We start from the raw sequence: 13,759 nt of genomic DNA, 5'->3' as shown, positions 1-13,759 counted from the left end.
GATCTTTGTTTTTGGTTTTCAACGACTTTTTGCCGTAGCGCCATCTGTGAGAAATCTACGAATATTTTTCTTTACTACCTACCTATTATATATTTTTCTTTACTACCTTTTACAGCTACCGGCAGCTGACTTAATTATAAATTATAAGTTAATTATTGTAATAATAAGTTTATTGAATGGTAGTAAAATATCATAATATTCAATGGACTTAATAATCTGTGCCTCCAGTGAAAAGGGGTACAAATCATAATACCCAACTTTACAAGGAAACGCGAAAAACACTTAACGCCTAATATCATATTAAGCTTTAACAGTTTTTCGCGTCTCTTTGTAAAGTTCAGTTTGTTGATATAAGTAGGGAGGATAGAAGGATAAAATCACATATACAAGAGGATAGCCTGGTACTATTGATAGTGTCATCAGGATGACAAACCACACATTATTAACCGCCATATAGTATTTCAACACAATGAGAAATTATGCAACAATATTATATAGCAGTATCATGTCTTTGAATAGTAAGTAATACATTTCAGACAGTCAAATCTAGTTTAGAAAGCAAGACTAGAATGTAAGTTTACATATAGTCTTATGACTTTAGTTGAAGGAAGTTTGAAATATGCGAATTGACAGTATAAAAGCAAATCTATTTCATGTCAAACAGCTTCACTCTGCTCAAATATTTATCTAGAAAGTATTATTTTAATACATGTTTTAATTAACAAGGCTTTTAAATCGAGTTCTTAGGTTTTCGCGATTGTTACACATAGGAAATGAAATTATTTTTGCGGATTTAAATCGCGTATATTTGACATGGTCAATCATGACCATGGGACCCGTAAAGGGCCTGAAACGTCGGTTTGTTTGAAAAAACAAATATACGGGATTTAAATTCGGAAAAATAGTTTCATTTCCTGAGGCTTTTAAAGTAACAAAATATTGAGTATCAAAATTTTTTGGAATTTCTTCCATAGACAACATTGTCATCATAGAGTGAATAACTTCAACTTTTTAACTTTTAAATAGGATGAAAAAATTACATTGAAAATGTTATAACTATATATTTTAGTAATTAATACAAAGATTGTATGCTTTGAAAAAAATCCTTCAATCCAGCTAGATTCAAACCAACATCATCCAGCAAACCAAATAAATAGTGGATAATTTCATAAAAAGAATTGAACATCATGGTGGTCAAATATCCTGACATTCAACAAAAAACTTAAAAATATATATAAATTGTTTCGTTTTTTTAGTTAGTACAATTTTAACAATATCAGAAACTATATTAATACTATTTATATATCATAAGAAGTGCACTTTTCACTACAGGTTGACAACACTGATGAAAAATCAACACTAATTTAGGGTTAATTACAATCTAGATTAAGTACAAATACCAATAATAATCTCTAAATTCACTGATAATTTGTATATTTGATGTCAAAAGTGAATATCAATTTAGCATTCAATTTGATGGCCTCCGTAGTCAAGTAGCTTGCTAACCGGTTTTCATGGTGTCGCCATCTATGAGGTCCTGGGTTCGATTCCCTGCCGGGTCAGTGTAGAAACAGACTTATCTATATTGTCACGGGTCTGGGTGTTTGTGATACTGTCATTGTTTCCGATTTCCATAACACAAGTGCTTTAGCTACTTACATTGGGATCAGAGCAACATTTGTGATGTTGTCTACTGTTTATTATTATTATTTATATTATTAAAAAAAACAGCCTTTAATAATCTAAACTAAGAACAAAGAACAATAATTATTGACTGACAACTGACCAGTAAATTTTCACTAGTGATTTGGTTAGTTGTATATATAATAATTATAACTTTTTTATAAAGAACCAACCTCAAAAATTAGAGGAATTACATCTCAGTAATTGGTAATAATCAACAAATAAAAAGTGAGTGAAATCCAATAAACAGGATTCTTCCACGAATTTGCCACCCGAAGGGTGAATAAAAAAATTCATTATCATAATTGGTTCACAAATGTTGGAATAATTGCGTAATGTGTGTTACGTGAATATACACATAAATAAAGCACACTCATTTGTTCAAACAAATGTACAGTGAATTTATATGTAACAAAACACTTCTAGAGAATGTAACAGGATAAAAATAACAAGTTCACACTACAAGGGTACTGTATACTTACCTCGAGAAATTATGTGACTGTTTTATTGAAGAATGAGTAATAAATCTGAAAAGAAAATTTGATTTTAGCCACTTAAATTAGTGAACTAATTAAATTATAATTTGACCATTTAATATTTTGTTTCGTTTCATTTATTGTTATCAAACACAATGTAAAGCTTTTAGGTAGAAAATAAACATAACTTATTAAGTACATTGTATTTCAGAGTATTTGTTAGTAAATATTATATCTCATTGTGGATTATTGTAAAATATTTTTATTGTAGTGTATTAATAATGACAACTATTTATATTATCAATAAACAATCCAGAAAATTGTATGAAAAATAAACCAAGTAATGTATTATGTAGTATACAACGACTCACGTGCGGTAACATCAGGCGTAAGTGTGCAATCAAAAAGTGGTAAGCTACCCCTTAACATGTACTCACCTCCATTGTTCCCATAAGAACCCTAACATTATTTTCATCAAAAATCTCTGTGAAACTATTAATAATGTACATTTTCACATTCACTGAGTACCTACTCAGTCATTATCAGTCGTGACACACGTTATTTATGTTTTCGGCCGAGTACATAACGAATGGAGTGAGCCATATTGAAAAATGTCAACAGGTTACATTATCGACGCATATGTGAATTCCAGGCGTCTTCCAACTAGCCGATAGAAAAAATAAAAAGAAATACGATTTCTTATCAACCAGACTAAAAAGTTGAATCGTATGTACAGATTCGCCGATATTTTTTAAAAGTTCATACTGGCAGAGTTGAATTGGCATTTACCTGGATCATGTTGTTAAATGGCCTCGTAACGAATAATACCGGTGGAACAGTGATGGATTCGATTGATTCCACCAGTTAACGATGCAATTCACACAATAACTACACTTTTACGAACAAAAATCCATAACAGAAACAAACCCACAATGCACAGCTGCGATCTGTCAAAAATTTATGGTTGTTTTCGTTTTCAATCTCCTTCCATAGACAATGTAACTTGGGAAGATACACCAAAGTAGTCATTTCCATACTTCTCTCCATCATTAATGTGAAAAAAAATTTAAATTCGTTTTCGTTCTCGTCCCGATTTTACATATCCGAGGATTAATAACCTTAATATCGTCACTGCTATTCCACCTATTGCATCATCACATCATCTCTTAAAAAGTTTAAAATCTACAAGAAATTAAATGGACTTCATCCGTCAGCTCCGAGGTAGCGCGTGGCCACAGACTATTAGATGCTACGCATCGCGTGGCGCATGGGTTTCTTCTTATCCATAGATAAGATCCCACTAGGGTAGAAGTACCTATTCTGTGAATAAAAATATGAGTATATTATTCACATTTCATGCACTGCATCAATGACATTAAAATTTCAAATAACATGTAGGTCTTAGAATAATAAAGATGTAGGTATTGAAAACATTACCCAAAATTAGAGTTCGCTCATTTTACTGATTAAACCCCTATAAGGGGTATATTTGTCCCGCTAATGAAGTATGTTGATTTCGCCTTCCACTGACTAAAATGCGGCTATGTGACAAATGGTCATATATTCGTTTTAAATTAAGCATAAGGTAGAGCACAAAATTAACTTTTAAAAACAGTTAAAATTAGTTAACGTGTCCGACTTATCGGAACTTACACTAACGATGCGTAGCTGAAATAGGTACACTAAAACTGGGTTATGGTTATCCATGATAATCTCAAAAAAATATTTTGTCACTTAGACGCGTTTTAGTTAGCGACGGCAGATAGGTAATCAAATTTTACTTGAAATCGTCACTTCGAATGAAACCACTAGGCACCCTTAGAATAATAACGCATAGAAACCTAGCCCGCACACGCTAAGTGAGGCAAATTGAAGCGCGCCCAAAGGACCTACACGAACGGGCGGGTCGTCAGTGCTCAAGGTCAACTTGCACCGCGAACAGCTCCAGAATTTTAGCTAAAAATGACGAAATGTGCGGTAAATGAGTGTAAAAATACGTCAGACAAACATAAAATAGATATTAACATCAAATTCCACAAAGAAGTAACGCGTTTCAACTTGTATTTTTATATAAATATTCACTAAAACCGAAAATTAATTTCGTTGCAACAAGACACGAAAATGTTGCAAAGTAACGAATTTCTTTCTCCCAATTTTGCTATTCTGTTTCAAAATAATTATATTACGTACTTTTTTGAGAATAGGCAATATCGCGATGGCTGCACATTTTTTTATTCTAATGTAAGTGTGCATTAGACTTCCATTGCTGCAAGTTGAATGCGTACAAATGTTGTTTACAAAGAGCAACCCCTAGAGTTTCTTGCTTATACTTTTCGGGGGAATCTGCCTTACGAATGAGCGGTAGAGTTTAACCAATGTGACGATTTCAAGTGTAATAATGCTTACCTATGAAATAAAGATTATTTTAATTTTGATTCTGGGTATCGTTTACGGGGTATATGGGGGTGCTCATTACAAACATATCCGCTCACGCGATGCGCTCATCCTACCGCAAAATGGCGGCTATTTGGTTTCGCAAATTAGAAAAGGATTCAGTTTAAATACAAGTTTTTATAAATAAAAATTATTATTCTGCATTGCTAAATAAATACCCTCCGTACTACAACAAAAACATCTCAAATAAAATGCAGTAATACACCGCAAATCCTGCACTTAAAAAGCACTAATGAAATTTTTGGTGTTCTTGGGTAAATGTGATAATATTCCGTTTGAGTGGTTCTAATGTTTACCATTCATTATATTCAGGGTAAACTTAAAAAACGCAACTTACGGTATGTTTTCAATAAATATACACCGACATCACCAGCCCAAACAATAACACACACGATTGTCGTGACGTATTTTTGAAGTTGTTTATATTTTTAAATGACAGACCCAGGCATTAAAAACTTTATGGTTTGCTAGAGTAGTTACCGAAATAGCAATTAGTATTCGTTCTTTTACCTGTTATAACTTCGATATCCGATAAATCGGTATAAAATCATCACCGGCACCTCTAGGTGTGGTATGCTTCCAGAGACGCATGAATCGCGTGAGCGGATATAGCACTTATTTCTAAATCCAAGATGGCGGCCACGATTTTTCAAAAAAATGCAATATGGGTATCCTTTTCGAGATATTTGGGGATGCTCATTACGAATACGGCACTCATTTCTAAATCCAAGATGGCGGGTGCGATCTTTCGAATAATGGCAAGTTGGGTATCGTTTTTGAGATATTTGGGGGTGCTCATTACGAATATAGCACTTATTTGTAAATCCAAGATGGCGGACAGGATTTTTCAAAAAATGCTATATGGGTATCCTTTTCGAGGTATTTGGGGATGCTCAATACGAATATGGCACTCATTTCTAAATCCAAGATGGCGGGCACGATTTTTCGAATAATTGCAAGTTGGGTATCGTTTTCGAAATATCGAGATATGCGAGATACAATTTCCCCACTTTTGAGGGAAATGTTATTCCAGGGCATCATTATTTGTATAGTTGTGTGCGTGCCGACGAGCGTAGATACAAGTTGCTTACGCCTACATGAATTCCATTTTTGCCTCACTTGTGACAGTTCATTTGATATGGAACTATCATTCTATGCGTTATTATTCTTAGTAGGCACCCTTTTGTAGAGCAAATTCAAATATCCTATCTATCTTTAGAATGTTACAAATGATCTTTTTCAAATACCTACAGGAAAACTGAGCAACTCAGCATTCAGGTAATAATGCGCGACCTTCTGTAATGGAATGTTACAAGAATTTGTAAATAATGAACTTTTTTTTTTAATAAAAATACAGGATGAATTTTTAGTCATCGTCCAAACTTTCATAATATTATGATCTTTAGTGAAAATATAACATGCGCAAATTTTCCTTTTAGTGTAAATCAATACTAAAATTAAGATATGCCATCGCAAAATTGTTTTAAAAAATTGCGCGCGTGTGGACAGCCTACTCGATATGCGCGCTAGGCCACCCCCCGCGTCATTGATAAAAGACATAAGTTGCAAATTTTCCCTTCATACTTTCACGGGCTTAGGACCGTCAAGTTACAAAAGGCCTTTGTGGTGTTATTTTAGAATGTAGACAATTAATTCGAATTTAAGTCAACATTTTGTTACATTAACGCACGAAAACGAGAGCGGAAGTTATTTATAAGTAAATTGTTTTAGAGGTTTGACAAAATTTAATGATATTATTACAAAATAATGATAAAAATAATGCACCTGATTAACACACCTAATTAGGGAAAGTTCGTTTCCCGAACTTAACTTCTACGCAATTAAAGCGCTGTGTTACCGAAGGCCATCGAAGAATTTACTTATTGAATTTCAAAGTCACTAAAAATTTTACCATGTGTAGAGAACAAAAGAAAATAATCTTTACTTTTGTTTGTGAGACAAATAAATAAAAGGTTCGCTTCCTACAATGAATTGTAACGAATTAGTATTTAGCAAGTAATAAAAAAAAAGAATCTTCCCATCGCCCTTTTGTTATCTACGCACGTGGTGTTTTTTATTAGTGAACTGGAAACATTTTATAATAATATCAATAAATTTAAACAAAACATCGATTTACGACAAATGTAGTCCGCACTCGTATCGTACACAGAAGTATAAAAATAAAAGCAGGCCATGCCTTTTGCAATAAGGCGTATTTAAAAAATTTGAATCAACTTATGTACATTTAATTAAAATCAAATAAAAATTACCTTAGCGTAACAACTTTAACAGTATTTTAATAATTGCTCAAAATGTAAACCATTCCTCTCCAAGCAGATTCTTGCACGTTTTTGAATATTGTCTTGTATTTTGTTCAGCACTGTAGTGTCACTTTTCACTTGTGCAAATGCACTTTCAATTTTTTGTTTCAATTCGTTGAGGCTTTGGGCCTCCTCCACATACATGCGGCGCGTTTAATTTCGCCCCACAAAAAAAAGTCACAGGGTGTGAGGTCTGGTGACCTGGGTGGCCATGGAACGGGACCCCCGCGGCCGATCCAGCGATTCCCGTATTCCATATTTAAATAATTCCTCACGTCGATAGCGTAATGCGGCGGTGCACCGTCATGCTGATAATAAATAGCAGGATGGTTAATGAGGGCTAGCGGTACGTCGTCCATCAAATCAGAGACTATGCTTTGTAGCATATTGAGATAGGTGCCTCCGGTCAGCCGCCCCTCAATAAAATACGGCCCTAGAATTTTATCACCGACAATCCCGGCCCACACATTTGCACTAAAACGCACTTGGTGATAATTGTCTTTTATCATGTGCGGGTTGCGATACGACCACCAATGTTCATTATGTTGGTTGTACAGCCCCACACGTGTGAATAGGGCTTCATCAGTCCATAAAATGACCGCATCGGGGTGTGCGATCAGCCACTCGCAGAAAACTCGACGAGGCAGCGCGTCTGCTTCATTTAGCGTTTGCACTTTTTGGAAGTGATAAGGGTGCAATCCAGAGGTGTTGAGCAGCTTCCACACAGCGTATTGGCTAACGTTGAACCGTCGAGCTGCATCACGTGTACTTCGTCTTGGATCTCTCTCGAAAAAATCGAAGATTTCGTCTTCGATTTCCACGGACAGTCGCGGCCTACCACGTCCTTGGGCGTGTGAAGGCGTCGTAAACTGGCCATGGCTAAAAGCCTCTGTATGACATGCAGAAACGTTTGGCGGTTGGGGACTGTAGGACTTGCTATTCCATAATTGCGAAGGCGAGGAATGCTCTCTGACTCGTATAGTCTCTAGGCTCCGTTTAGGCTTTCATCACTTATAAAATAGCACTCGACCATTTCAAAGTACTCGCGGTTTGTATACATAGTGACACGTAAATGCGTTTTCAATAGCGAGATAGCGTTGCACACACGTACGAAGCGCTACACGGACGTGTGACGACTGAAGTGACAGCCGCCAATAGCGTTCGGCGCGGGCGGCGGCGGTGGCGGCATTTTGCTTTGATTGGCGTATGATTGGAGAATCCGCGCGGTTAGCGTATGGCATTCATTCATAGACGCATAGTCGTAGTAAATAATTATAGTGTAAATTGGTAACCAATTTTTGTCGAGTATTACTTCGGAATAAATATTTTCATTTTGAAAATAGACCTATCAATTTTTTTTCGAAAATGGAGTCTTTGAATGATACCTAGCGGCTGGAAAAAATTTGGACGATGACTAAAAAATCATCCTGTATAAATAAGGTATTTTATTAGAAATAAAACTTTATATACTACGGCCTTACTACAGCAGTTCAAAACATTGCCTCGCTTTCCTTCATAGCCACTAAAATTTGATTCAAACTTAATCCACGGCGGGTTAACGAGAGACTCGGGGCGAGCGACCCAGCGGTCGTCGCCGCTGATGATGCAGATGATTCGACCAAGAATCGCGCTCAAGGCGAGTCTTCGTTCGTTTGTCTTTTATCGCTAGCCTAAGCGACGCAGATTTAAAATTTAAAATTAACGATTTCCTAAATCGTAATTTTTTTGAAAACGAAGTATTTATTAGTGATGATAGATTTATAGTGAAAGTGAGTTCCCGCTATAGGGTAAGTTTTGGATGTCACACACAACCTTGTGTATTTAATTTAATTTGGTTAAATTTAAAATTTAAAGTTTCTGGTATCTGGTAGCAAGGAAATTTTCGAAAGTTCTCTTCCAGTGTTCCCATGGTCTTGCACCATTTCTAGCCGCAGGAACCACGTCGAAGCGTTCGAGTCGTAGGTATTTGTCCATTATTTACATGAAAAGATTAATACTTATTTCGTTGATTCATAATGCTGGAACTATATTGCCGCAATTTATCGCGTTGTGTGACATGACCTTGAGTTGACCAATCAGGAGCTACGACTTTAACTCCTGATTGGTTAACATCGCGCATCGCGATAAATTGCGGCAATATATTGCCAGAAGAAAATTTATTCGTTGTGAATCCATCTTAATAATGCATTCAGTTTCGTGGTGAGGGCACGGCCGCTTTGTCATATTTTTGGTCAAACTTTACGATTAGTGATGTTCACTTGATGCAACACAGTTCTCGATTTTGATCGATTTGTGTTATGATAAAGGATAGATTATAATTCTTAATTGAAACCGTGGAAAAAGTTATAAAAATATTCTCTAAATTTTATTGTTGTTTTTATTATTTTACTATAAATATTAATATTTCACGATATCTTATAACCAACTTGAAAAATCATTATTTTAAATAGGTAAGTGCTGCGTCCGCGTCTCTTAGTTAAATGTAGGAATATTCGACTTACGGCTATTATACTTCAATGTTACATCTTTGAAATTCAGATCGATGCTAGAACTTTTTTATCAGATTGGAATTGGCTTTTCTTAAAAACTAATCGATTGTCACCACTTTCAGATTCCTTTCTCTCCAGAGAGATCTTATTCAATCTTATGTGTGTGCCAATGTGCCTCTTCCCACTTGCATTCATCTTTAGTTATTGCCCATAACTCTTCTGTTATACACTTGTCGATCCACATTTTTTTAGAAAATAATATTAAAATATAGACTTTGTAATAGTAACAATTATAATTACAATATTTCTCCTATATATTTATACTAACAGTTTATTCATATGGCATATATATATATAGTTTCCCGTTTGATCCTTTTGGACTCTTCCTCTCCATTTTTCTAAGGCTCAATTTACATTGCGGCTGAACGGAATGGAACGGAAGCGTCCATTTCGCTTCGCTGCGCGTGAAGGCGCGCGCGTTCGATGGAATGCGGCGCGGTGGATGGAATAATCGAATTCCCGTGGCTATAATGTAGTATTGTATTTCGTCGACGTTTGACGTCACACTGTACTTGTCTTCGCACCACTTGCCGCAGATTCGCCAGGCGTTGCTGACGACAGCTGCGGAATTCTCGCGAATGCGCGACTCGCGAGCATGCGCGAGAAATCCGCGGAAGACGTGAGACGTGACTTTGGGTCGTATTTATTAGTTTGTACGTTACACAACTGATCATAAAGTTCATTACGCAATGTACAATATCGTTACACAAATTCGCTTCCATTTCGTTCCGCCGCAATATAAATTGAGCCTAATCCCTTTTCAACATTTAATTATTTTATTATTTATAATCCACGTTTTAAAAACAAGCCAAAAAAGCCTCGGTAAGTTGCTGAAACGTTAACCGCGAAAAGCCGAATAAAATAAGAAAAAAAACTGTATTTCCATCTTTTGGGACGAGACAGTATGGCAAAAGCTAACTTCATCCATATTTTAATAGGTACATATTTACTCTGTGCAGTGTGCTTACTCTTTGGTGAGAGATTCGCTCTGGACCTTTTGGAGGGAAAAGTATCGTTTTTATTTTGACTTTCAATTATTTTGTGAAATCTAGTTTAAATTGAAATAGGATAGTGCTATTGTGCCTTAATCGAAGATTAAAACGCGAAATTATACGAATCTCGAACTAAAATACCCGTATCGGCCCGTTTTAAGGAATCCCGAGTCAATCCAAGCACGCCGCCTCAAATTGCCTATCCTCTTTGTGACGGCCATGTTTACAGAAACATAATTAAACTTCATGTTTAGGCTGATGGCTTTGCCAAAGCCTTAATAAATTAAAAAAAAATATTGAGAGGATATGTTACATTCTGGCAAAATCGTCGCGCAAAATGACGGAGCCATAGACACAAAAGTTGAAGTTGAATGAAGTTGATATAAGGCTCATTAATGTTTTCGTACAATTGTGAGATTTAAATACATTCTTGTTGAATTCTATCACAAATCATTAATTCTATTTAAAAAAACATAATTTGAATGCTTATCTTTTTGCATAGAGTACTATAATATCTCATCGCTAACTTAGCGCGTAAACCTAGCAGAAGGAGGTATCTAATTTTACTTCGCTTTCCGGTTTTTTTGGAGTGAATCTATAAGAAACTTTAGAAAATTTTATGTCTTATAGTATATCTGCAGATTTTAAATTGCACTGGTCTTTGGCTGTATAAAACTACAAGAATCCAACCATGGCACAAGGACAAGTTGTTTTGGATTCAATTACGCAGGATCTGTTTATTTGTGGTTGCTGCAAGACAATTTTCTATACTTTACAGTCGTTTCTTGATCACAAAGGCGTACAGTGTGTTGAAGAACTAATTAGCGTTACACATCTGGAGTCACACAGCACTTACTCGCCTTCTGTCACAACATATTTACCGACAGAAGCTGGAACAAATAGTGAAATGCTAACTGCAAAGACAGCCATAGACGTTAATAACATATCCTGTGTAAAATGTAAGAAAAAATTTAAAAAGAAAAAATATTTATTGGCACATATGAAGTTACATGATAAACCATACCAATGCCAAATTTGTGGGAGGTGTTTCGACAACAGCTCCCATTTGAAAAGGCATACAACTTCTCATAGAGTGTGGCCAGATAGTATAAACGCTACAACAGCGAAAACCGTGGATGTGGAACTGTTAAGTTATTCATGTTCTTATTGTGATTCAGTGCTCTCAAACTACAGTCAGTTTCGGGCTCACTTAAACAACCATTTATCTATGAAAAAGTTTAAGTGTATGCAAAGTGATTGCATTTGCTTTTTTGAAACTTCTGATGCACTTTTGAAACACATATCTTTTAACCATAACAATCCAAGCTATATGTGTTACGTCTGTAAGAAGTCATTTCTATCCTTGGAAGATATTGCAAATCACTACCAGAATCATGATCAAGTTGACAATGTGGTCAACCTAAAGAAGCCTAAATTCAAATGCCTACAATGTGGTGCGGCTTTCAATAGACCTGATAAATTATCACTGCATTTGCTGAACGAAAACCACAATAAAACCTGTATACATTGTTGTAAAACTTTTGTCAGTAGTAAAAGGTTAAGAATGCATTTACAAATTCATAATAAATCTAAACCATATCAATGTACATTATGTAACAGTACTTTTCACATGAAGAAGTATTTGAATTCTCATATGTTGAAGCATGGGGAGGGCCAATTTGATTGTGAGGTGTGTAGAAAGAAATTCAGAAGACAAGATGTTTTACACAGACATATGAAAACACATTTGGCAAGGAAATCATTTGTTTGCCCTTTAAAGGATTTTGAGGAGTGTAAAAGAGAATTTAGCCGCAAGGACAAACTTAGAGAGCACATGAAGTCTCATGCAAAGCGTCTTAAATGTTCTAGTAAAGGGAGTAAGCCAAATGATGCCACTGAATTGGAAGAAATTTGTATTGTGCCATTAAATGGGAATAAAAGTTTAAATGACATATCATTGACTCAATAGCCCATAAAGGACATGACATTAAAGCACCACTCTGTTCTTTTGGTGATACTTCTAAACAACTACACTGCCGACTAGAATAACTTAGTGTAGCATCTGCATTCAAACCTTTATTAACAGTACAAGGCCAATAAAGTAGGTCACATGTCACACCTATAGACCTCCGGTCGATGCCTGGTATTCTTGGTGTGGAAAGGATCACATAGTTGTAACAATATCACTTATGGATTCTGTTGAGATCATCCTGATGTAACCAGGTGTTATCAAGAGAGTTTATAGCATTGTATTGCTTCACGTCATCAGTGTATATTTTGAATTTGAAATGTTATGAGAAAATAATATCAGAAACATGACAAAAAATGGTGGTCGCAGATGAGAATGCTGGGGCATACTAGATGGCTCCAATAGGAGTTCAGACTTCACAAACTACAACTACTGAGATATACCTTTATATCTCATACTGTAGGTAAACTTTTTTTTTAGTACAAAGTGATGAATCGAATAAGTTGCGTGTCTGGTGGTAATCAATAAGCCTGTTCATGACAATTGTAGTGCCGCTCAAAACGTTAAATCACAAAGAGCTGAGGGACACTGTCACTCTGCCTGTCATTCTGAGACATAAATTGACAAGTCCCATGTGCCTGTAATTTCACTAGCACCCTTCAAAACTGAAATGCTGTAATGCTTACATTACTGCTTGGCAGCAGACATAGTTAAGGCAGCAGTACTTCCCAGGAAAAATTTGCCTATTTATTCTATCTTATACAAAATGATGTCATGGCTCATGAAATAAAGGAAACTTATTCAAAATAATTCTGATACAGTACTAAATTCGAAATAGTTGATTTACGACATGAGATTTTTTTTATAATACTAAGTGACGGGACGAACAAGTCATGCGCCTGGTGGTAAACGACACGCTTGTCCATTTATTCAGGCTTCGCACATGATAACTAACATAGTATTGTCTCAAAAATTGCATTGCATTTCATATATTAATATTACCTATTTAATAAATTTCAAAGTGACAGTCTTGTCCTGTCACTTTGAAAATAAATCATATACGAATGATACTTAGACAATGGAATTTTGGAGATAAATTATAATATAATGCAGTTTTGAGATAAAATATATGGTAATGCAATTTTTGAGATAATACTATGTTAGTTATTAAGTGCGGCTTGTGGAAATTCGCAAATTTATAAGCAGTCATCATTATTAACTTAAGACCTCTTAGATACTAGAAGTTTCTCTTGTCATGTCAGCGAACAAACCTTTCCAAACTGTCCACAGAGAAGAATCATACAACTAAAAGAGA

General features: G+C 35.4%; 1 protein-coding gene across 1 annotated transcript in view; it reads right to left on the bottom strand.

The window, feature by feature from the left end:
* Nucleotides 1-8,123, bottom strand: part of LOC113233779 — a 36,528-nt gene extending 28,405 nt beyond the window's left edge. Inside the window, exons 1-2 of the mRNA XM_026468983.1 lie at nt 8,087-8,123; nt 7,210-7,823 (exon numbers count right to left, since the gene is read on the bottom strand). Coding sequence (XP_026324768.1) covers nt 7,210-7,823; nt 8,087-8,123 — 651 coding nt within the window. The remainder of the gene's footprint in view (nt 1-7,209; nt 7,824-8,086) is intronic.
* Between the last annotated feature and the right edge of the window lie 5,636 nt (nt 8,124-13,759).

The sequence above is a fragment of the Hyposmocoma kahamanoa genome, unplaced genomic scaffold (genome assembly GCF_003589595.1).
Source record: "Hyposmocoma kahamanoa isolate Upper Pololo Valley unplaced genomic scaffold, ASM358959v1 102, whole genome shotgun sequence".
Taxonomy (NCBI): Eukaryota; Metazoa; Arthropoda; class Insecta; order Lepidoptera; family Cosmopterigidae; genus Hyposmocoma; species Hyposmocoma kahamanoa.
This window is presented reverse-complemented; position numbering and strand designations above follow the sequence as displayed.